General features: G+C 39.2%; 1 protein-coding gene across 1 annotated transcript in view; it reads right to left on the bottom strand.

Annotated features, from left to right (window-relative positions):
* Positions 1-1,608: 1,608 nt before the first annotated feature.
* The window catches only part of slc6a11b (solute carrier family 6 member 11b), a 121,209-nt gene continuing 112,971 nt past the window's right edge, over positions 1,609-9,846 (bottom strand). The window contains exons 12-15 of the mRNA XM_067998649.1: positions 6,758-6,860; positions 5,113-5,213; positions 4,026-4,196; positions 1,609-2,527 (exon numbers count right to left, since the gene is read on the bottom strand). Coding sequence (XP_067854750.1) covers positions 2,369-2,527; positions 4,026-4,196; positions 5,113-5,213; positions 6,758-6,860 — 534 coding nt within the window. The 3' untranslated portion in view covers positions 1,609-2,368. The remainder of the gene's footprint in view (positions 2,528-4,025; positions 4,197-5,112; positions 5,214-6,757; positions 6,861-9,846) is intronic.

The following is a 9,846-nucleotide window of genomic DNA, read 5'->3' as shown; positions in this document are numbered from 1 at the left end:
CCTCGATCAAATCTCCTTTTAACCTTCTCTGCTCTAAGGAGAACAACCCCAGCTTCTCCAGTCTCTTCACATATCTGAAGTCCCTCATCCTTGGAATCATTCTAGTAAATCTTTCCTGCACTCTCTCTAAGGCTTTGACATCCTTCCTAAAGAGTGGTGCCCAGAATTGAAGACAAAACTGTACATGAGGCCTAACCAATGTTTCATAAAGGTTTAGCATAACTTCCTTGCTTTTGTACTCCATGCCTTTGTTAATAAAGCCCAGGATCCTGTATGCTTTTTTAACAGCCTTCTCAACTTGTCCTGCCACCTTCAAAGATTTATGTACATACGCCTCCAGATCTCTCTGTTCCTGCACTCCAATTAAAATTGTACCATTTATTTTATATTGCGTCACCTCATTCTTCTTATAAAAATGTATCACTTCACACTTCTCTGCATTAAATTTCATCTGCCATGTGTCTGCCCATTTCACTAGTCTATGTCCTCCTGAAGTCTGTTGTTTACTACATTTCCGAATTTCATGTTATTAGCAAGCTTTGAAATTATACCCTGTATGCCCAAGTCCAGGTCATTAATATATATCAAAAAGAGCAGTGGTCCTAATACTGACCCCTGGGGACCATCACTATACTTCCCTCCAGACTAAAAACAACCGTTCACCACTACTCTCTGCTTTCTGAGCGTTGGCCAATTTTGTATCCATCCTGCCACTGCCCCTTTAATCTCATGGTCTTCAATTTTGCTCACAAATCTATCATGTGGTACTCCAACAAATGCCTTTTGAAAGTCCCTATACATAACATTGACCGTGTTACCCTTCTTCTGTGCTTAGGTGCCATGCCCTGCTGTCCTGTTTGGGTACTCACTCCATACAGTCCTGCTGTAGGTATTTTTGAAATGTGAGAGAAAAAGATTGATGAGACATGCAGTGAAGTTATCTGAGCGGCAAATAAATGAACCAAGCACTGCTCCTTCCTCAGATGGTTGTTCCCCAGTCAGGCTGAACTGTCTAATTAGAAGCTGCATTCCAATTTCCATGCACTCCAGCAGCTTACACCCACTTTACACAGGATTTATACCAATCACTACTCCAGTGGGTCAGCAAATGAGCTGACCCAGGAAAACCTCATGTGTATATATATCTCCTGACCACCAGCAGATGTTAATCTTTTCTCATTGGCATTAACGGCAGCACAAATCATTGCAAGGAAATTCTCTCCCAATGTGTTACATGTTATTGCTGAAAAGCCATGAGGACTCAGAATCAAATAATATTGTGTCATGTGAGCATCTCTAGTTTTATGACTTTCAAATTCCCTTGAAACATTAATTGCAGTAACATATGCAGCGATACATTTCTGTCCCATCGCTCCAGGCTATATATCAGTTCCAAAAAAAAAAGTGAGCAGCAGTGAAGTAAATTGATAACTTTATTTATCTTTAAAAATGATGAGTAAGCAGACAATAAAATCTTGTGCCACAAAACTCTCCAGTGTGTGAAACAACTTGGCACCACGTCTAATACTGCAAATTCTTTTAAAAAGGGAAGATTACTTGGCCTTACTATGTACCAAAAATCTTTACAGAAACTAAAAAGAACCATTTTTTTCCTACAATTTCTTGAATATTTGTCTGAGAAAATAACAAATACCAGTGGGAAAGTTGAAAAATTGTAAAAAATATCAGTAGTGGGTTATTGGGTATCAATAGCATACATTTACAAGCAGAGCACTTTAGTAATATAATATTTTGGACCACACCAATCAAATATGTATGTTTATGGGGCTTTGGTTAGGGAAAATATACAAATGGTGAAAGCCATATCTATAGAAATATTGTAAATTTAAAAGCCTTTAAATAACAAATTCCATCAAAAATGATTCAGAAGTGACAACTTAAGTAGTGTATTTAATTTGCCTCCTTAACATCGGAGACCTTCATTGGACCTACCTACGTGAATATAGGTAGGAGGCTCAAAAATAATGACTCCACAAACATGCACTGTGACTTGGAATGGCCTTTTACGTACTTACAGATGAGCAAAAATGTCCATTGAACACTGTGCCTTCCATAATGAAAAAGAGTTCCAAGTATAAAAGTTTCACAACACATTATACATTGATTCCACACTAGAATTTCTATAAAACATTTACCAGTGTCACATTATTACATGGGCTCACTAATATCAAGTACTATATATAATCAGTTACTTATACAATCTTTAAAAAGTCACTTTTTTTGACAAGTATATAATGCTTAATTTTGAATTAACACGTTAATAAAGTTTGTGCAAAACAAGCAGGCCTCTATAATTAAGTGATGTCATTTTTGCTTTTTTTTTTACAAAACAGACTCAGGAATTTGCTCAGAAGTGCGTCTCTTTCTCTGTGATGGTAGGAATGCGTCCATCGCCTTTAAGTTTACCATCACAGTCATTAATTGTGCTGCAGCATGTCTCCACATTAGATGATCCTCTTCCTCTTCGTCGTAGGTCCGGACTGGGTGTTGTGAGCTTCTTAATTTTCTGAAATTGTAACAAGAGCAAGGATTTAAAAGAATGCAATTTAGTATCAGGTTATTTACCTCATCAATGCCGTTGTTATCTCTAGACTTGACTAGTCCAATGCTCTCCTGGCCGGCCTCCCATCTTCCACCCTCCATAAACCGGAGCTCATCCAAAACTCTGCTGCCTGTATCCTAACTCGCACCAACTCCAGTTGAGCCATCACCCCTGTGCTCGCTGACGTGCCTTCAGCTGCCTAGACCCTAAGCTCTGGAATCCTCTCCCTAAACCTTTCTGCCTCCCCACCTCTCTCTTCTCCTTTAAGACGCTCCCTAAAACCTACCTCTTTGATCAAGCTTTTGGTCACCTGTCCTAATATTTCTTTATGTGGCTTGGTGTCAAATTTTGTCTGATTATGCTCCTGTGAAACGCCTTGGGATGCTTTACTACGTTAAAGGTGCTATATAAATGCAAGTTATTGTTGCATTAATTTTCTCCCCTCTTTTTCTAAAGGTGAGGACTCATGTTAGGGTATGGTTCCATGGACACTGGCAGCGCTTACCACTTTTGATATGTGAGACTAGACAGTAAATATTGGTGGACTATTTAAACATATTTCCTGGTGAGTGGAGATGAGAGTTCTGAGCAGGATACTCACGTCCGATGGGAGCGGGGTGCTCCACCTCCCCCTCCCCCCTCCATTGTATCTAGACGATTTTCCTGATAGGGGGTTGAGTCAAGCTAATGACATGTCCACGTAATAAGGGACTTTGTTATGGAAACAACACAGAGCTCGATCTGCTGGTTGTGAAGCAGTGAAAGAAATGGGTTGCCTTAAGTGCCACTAAGCATGGAAGGGAAGATGAAATAACTATAATGGGTATCATAGAATCATAGAAAGCTATGGCACAGAAGTAGGCCATTCAGCCCATCATGTCCGTGCCGTATCAGAGCCAAGACTGATCTTATCCTCATTTGATATCTGCATGTGTGAGAATGCTAGCTGCAATTTTCTCCTTCCCACTATGCGATACCAGAATAATTTCTAGCAACCGTGTATGGTGTCATACAGCTAACTTGAATGTTGAACTTTCTGACTCATATTATACAAGGCATTGCAATTACCCCAGAACCATTAGTAAAGTCATAATAATTTTTTTAATATAAATAAATGTTACAATAATACTACTTTAGAACAGTGCATGTAGGGGGAGCAGAATATCAGATTTAAGTTCTATTTGTGTTGGAATGTACTTCCTTTCCAGACCACTAACTAGATTTTCAAGTTCTCAACACCAAGTTTTTTTGACTGTAAATGTAAAACCATTTTTAAAATCATAATTTAAATACAACATTCTCAGCTTTCAACATAAGGTAAGATTCACAAAGGTGATAACTAATTACCAAACCAACTGGTTGACCACTTGGCGAGAAGCAAACAGTTCCTAACGAACAGTGCTTAGTGAAATGTGAACAATAAAATCAAACTGGTAATATTGAAATATCGGCTTGTAATTACCTCTAAAAAGGTTCCTTCAGTGTTCCATAACTTGGTGATAAAACCCAAAGGTATGCAAATCATGGAAGAAAGAGCCAGGGCCCACCCTAGCGCATAACCCCAGTCTGGATAGGTGTATACGTTGTTATACTTGAGCGGTTTATATCTCACAATGAAGAAAATGAAAATTGTCTGAAAGAAGAAAGATTCAATAACATTTAAGATGGATGTTTGCTTCAGATATGCTAATGTGTACCCTAACATTTAGACGATACAAGCAAAACATCTTAAATTTGTTTCCCAAATATTTCATTTAGGGTGCAATTATATTGCCCCACTGCAAAACGGTTTTGCAAAAGTAACAGTATAACTCTGGAGTCAGGTTCATATCTGACTCCAGAATGCAGCGATGTTGGAATCCCTTGGGAAGGTTATTGCCCAATGCTTGGGCTTGATACCATATGCAGTATCACTCCAGTCCAGTTGTCAAGCCAGGTTTGTGAAGCAGCAGCATTGCTCAAAATTTACTCTTCAGGAACAGAGCACTGCACACTGCATCTGTAGAGAGAGAAACAGTGTTCATGTTTTAAGTCGATGTCCTTTCATCAGAACCCATCAGAACTGTTCTGATGAAAGGTCATCAACCTGAAACGTGAACTCCGTTTCTCTCTCCACAGATGGCGCCTGACCTGCTGAGTGTTTTCCAGCATTTTCTGTTTTTATTTCAGATTTCCAGTATCCACTGTATTTTGCTTTTGCCCCAGCTTTCACAGCTTTCCCTGCACCCTTCCTTTTTCGAAATATTCAGTGGACATATGTTTTAATAATAAAAAAGTAACTTCATCACATTTATGCTGTTAAGATAAAAACATACACACATGCATAACTGAACACATAAACAAAAAAATACAAAAGAAAGATAATTTGATTGGGTACAAAAGTAAACTGAAGATTACAAACTAAATATTGGAGAAGAATTTTTTAAAAAATAAATTGACATGGAAATTATTACAAATAATTAGGGGATTAAAAATACTCTTTGCTATTTTACACTGAATGTAAAATGAAAGTGGTTGTCAAAAAATACAGTAACAGTTTAAGAACTTACTGCACATATACCAGGAGTGATGAACATCCAGCACCATTTAATCAGAACAAATGGTCTGTACCCAATCATGTCTTCAATGTTGTCATAGAACCGATTACTTCCTGTGAACATGAGAGAGATTGGGACAATATTAAGTATCAAACCACGCATAAAACAGGTTGTGTCATTTTCTACATGATTTAATATTATTGCAGTATTTCACATTCATTATCACCTGACCTGATGGAGTAACATATTTGGTTTGTAATTTTTCTTGCACCTGTATGGGCTGGCACACTGTGGAAATATTTTATTTCACAGAAATGCCAGTCTGTTGTATGGAGCTCTGGAGACGTTTACAATAAGGAGACTGTGGATATTTCCACATGTGCTAAATTACAATGGTTTAATGACGCTGCCTGATCTTTTTTCTTTCCTAATTTAGCTTTACAAATATGTAGAAACCATACATAATACATGTCTGAAACCCCAAGAACAGAGCAAGTGAGAGGAACAAAATATTCAATATCTTCCCCTTGAAATACATTTTTATCTTAATTCCACTTGTATTGCTGACCAGCTGTAATTTACTCATGAATTCATCACTCATGAGCTATCCAGAGAGGCTCGCTAAAGAAAACAATAATAGTGACTTACAGTGAGGCTCTATGACTAAAATGAGCAACCCTGTGCTTCTAGGGAAATGTCAATTTTCATAGAGCAGAAAGACCTGCAATTTAACAAAACAATTTTTAAAAATCTGTGATTTGGAGCTAGAGAGACTTCAGTTCTGTCCAGACTCTAGGCAAAAGACATGTCTTTCGTTTCCCTCTCATATACACTAAAAACGCTAGAAAAATGTAGGTTGTTTTGCAACAGCGCCACCTGCAGTTTCATTATTGTGGAAGTCTCCCGAGCTCACTTGTGAGCTCTTCTGAAATTTTTAGTCTTCCAAGTTTTAAGAAAATAGGCAATTATGCCAGAAGTAGAAGCATGATTATATATATTATTTTAGTATTTATATATAAATTGTTAACAAATGTGGGACGGTTCTTTATTGATAGCATAAATTCTGAAATTCTGAATATGCCAACAATAAGCTTTATTGATGGCATAAATTCTATTTTTACAAAAGCTTTGCTGGTACCAATCCCCACCACCATCCCACCCACAACTAAAGCATTGTACATGTAGTTTTGTCCTATAATATCAGTGTCATATCAGTATCCTGAATATGTTATGGTGAACTTAATGCAAACTCATTTCTAACAAGTGTTTGATCAAGCTAAGAACTGCTTCCTTCCAGAAGGAATTCATTGTTTCGGAATGTATATAACACGTACCTATACTATTGTTTCTAAAACAATCTGCTGAGCTTTAGAAAGGAGTGTATATGAATGAAATATTTATGTTATTTAATGCTGCCTCATCTATGTCCAGTTATGGGACCTCTGTCTTTTCTACTGGTGCATGGCAGACATAGATATCAAATATTATTATTCTTTCACATAACCAGAGATATCAGTGCCATTCAATGAATGAGGTGCACACATCCTTCAATAGCTGCTCAGTTTTATCCTAATTTGGCTCGGCTTTCAATAACGTATGGACTAAGCGCTAACCCATTGGCAATGAGTAAATATAAAAGGTGTTGTAAATGACATACCGTAGGCCCAGCCTACACAAATACACTCGAAAATGGCCACAAACAGGAGACACATGCCACTCGAAGCATAGGCATCGAACAGCTGGAAAACGTACATTCCTCCCTTCCAATATAAAGAAAACAGTTCAGCATTTTATTTTTCAGAAAATGTTTACACATTTTTGCTACTACACATTTGAAAATTGCTTTACAAAACATATTCCTCTCTATGAAAATATTTTAAATAGATTGTTATCTAAACAAACATCACTTAAAAAAATGGCAGTCAACCGTAAACCAATAAATGTAAATGAATACAATAAACGTCAGTTCAAAAGTTTTATCTTATGTAGGATGGAAGAAATAACCAGCATCTGAGGAAAATGTACTCTTATAACCCTCATGATTTTATAATATCCAGTTATTTTAATTAAAGACCTGGTGGGCTCAGATCGATTATTCTTTTGGGCGCAGATCGGGCAGGCGTTTGGCAGGGCAACAATGAAGGGGTGGGATCCCGATCGATTTTGGTGATCAGGCCTCATTTAAATAAGAATACTGAGCTGCCAGCGCTTTCGTGCTCCTCTTGGCTCCACAAAAACATTGTTAAAGGAACTTACCTGGAGTGTCTTGGGTGTGGCTTCCAGCAGTCCCTTTAAGGACCACTGGTTAGACCGTTCCATGTTGAGTTTCACCCGGAGGGGGCTTGCATGGCCTTCCTGCAGCCCAATGGGTCACTAAAGTTGCATTGGGGTCCTATGTACGTCATAGGACCCGAATGTGCGTAAATTAATGAGGCTCCCGCCTGATCCGGGCGGGAGTGCTGGACGCCTATATCCCGACCCATTCCAAAATTGCTATGGGCTGGATGTTAGCAGTAACCGGGCAGTAAGTACTGCACAGTGATTTTTGTCTCACTACTGCCACGATCCTGGCAAAAAATTGGGGGCGACAACAAGACCAAAATCGGCCCCTCTTTTTTCCTCTCAGTACCACACTGGAAAACGGGGCAGTAGTGAGATGAAAATGGCTGCCAGTAATTCAGAATGTTTGCTTTTAAGGCCTGTTATTTTATTTGGTTAGCTGACTTTTAGAACTGTTCCTGTCCCTTGTCATATCCACTTAGCCACGCATGGAGGACACAGACACCTCTGTGGCTTCCAAATCCTACAGTGACCCTTGGAATAAGATGCAGCCCAAGAGACATGCATCCAGTGTCATTGACAAAGTATTACCTTTTTTTTCCTGTGGTAGCCCTTCCAGGGAGAATCTATTTAAGAGGAGTAGAGTATAATGTATTCTGTAGTAGAAAAAGTAATTTCTTTAGAATAAATAAATATTTTTGGACTCCTTAAAGAATAACTTAGAATATGATTAAACTAATTATAGCTTGCACATGCAGCCTACTCCTCTTAATCTGAAGTTGATTAATCAATTGTTTTCGAACTAAATGTGTTGTGAATTATCAGGTATACAAATGGTCAGCAAAATTATTTCCTGTAATCTAAACCTAAAAGAACGGAATGTAATGTAATAGAAATAAACTTTGGCTTTAAAAATGTTAGATATAACGGGAATATCCACTAATGAGTATACAAACTTAAGTGGAATAGTCTGCATTGGCAAGCAGGATGGATTGTTTGTCTCCACTGGGACTTCACTGTTCAACACAGGATAGGGGCAAGTACTTCTACATGACAAGGTCGCTCTGTAAACATAAATGCCTCGAAATTCGATCTCACTCTGTTTTTTGGGTGCTAAATGGCCTCCTAAACCTGCAATATGGCAGGCAGGAAGCACACACTCATTATGAGCCGGAAGTGTGCCGCCTGCCATATTGGTGTAGGCAAAAAAATAGGCGTCCATGGGCCGCGTCCGAAACAGGCTATTGGCCCTTTGCCTATTCAAAGAAGAGCCCTAACGCTTGTTTGAAGCCCTCTCTGAAATATTGGGTTGTCCTGAGTGCAGCTGGCGCAAGGCCGGCTGCGTTCAGGAAAACCAGTTCTACATATGGACTAACAGGTGGTCCTTAAAGGGACCACTGCAGGCCGCAACCAACAAGCTAAGTGTTTAAAATATACTTACCTGAATGTGGAGCAGGAGTGTTCTCCCAGCTCCATATTCAAACCATGCTGCCCACTGCTGGCCAGCTCTCACACCCCGCCCCCCCGACCGTGACCTCAACCTCCCACCCCCACAATCACGACTTCGGCAAACCCCCCCGAATGCGGCCTCTGCCCTCCTTGATTCTGGCCTCTGCCGCCACCCCCCCGATCATCCCTACTCACCCACTCCCGGCCACCACTACCCTCCCAACCCAATCGCCCTCTACCCAGTCCCCTTTAAGGACTCACCTGAGGGCCGTTGCTGCCATTGCAGCGACCCGTTCTTCGATTCCTCTTCGCCGGACAGCTGTCTGGGGAAGCCTATTAGGTTTCCACCGCTCTCCGGCTCAATGATAATCAGGCCTGAGGCCCAATATCACGTGCGCCTTGGGCCTATCCATCCAGGTGCAGGCACCGTTCCCTTCGGCCCCTGCGTACCTCATTTCTAGGCCAAACTGTGATGTTTCTTAAACTGCCTATTATCGGACTCTAATTTAGCAGCATTTAGATATATTTTCCATTTTCCTAAAATATATATTTTAAATTAGTTTATGGCCATTTTGTGAAATAAAAAGTTTGAACTCTATATAAACCAAAGAAATTGTATTAACGACACCAATTTGTAAGTAGCCCATAAGCAAACGACAGCTGAATTACTGTTTTATTGCTTTAAATATTATTTTATAAAACACACTCAATAAAAATGTTAGTTAAAATCACCCAATTAAAGCTAATCCATTTTGTGCAGATTAGAACTTGTAAACTGATTTTCAGGAGCCCATTAAGATTTACCCATCATATTTCAGAATGTAATTATCTTCATTGCTTTTCAAATTTAATTAATGGAAGTTGTTCCCATTCAACTTGTGTAATGTCAATGGTCCAGTATGTTTGAAAAGAAAGCACAATTTGTTCCTTGTTTTGCGTACACTCAGTCCAAAAAGCAATTGTTTATTTGTCATGTTACCAAGGATTCCAATCATGAGCACTGTTTTCCTGATCTTG

Source organism: Heptranchias perlo, chromosome 17 (genome assembly GCF_035084215.1).
Source record: "Heptranchias perlo isolate sHepPer1 chromosome 17, sHepPer1.hap1, whole genome shotgun sequence".
Lineage (NCBI taxonomy): Eukaryota > Metazoa > Chordata > Chondrichthyes > Hexanchiformes > Hexanchidae > Heptranchias > Heptranchias perlo.
The sequence above is the reverse complement of the archived record's forward strand: the minus strand, read 5'-3'. Positions and strand labels throughout refer to the sequence as shown.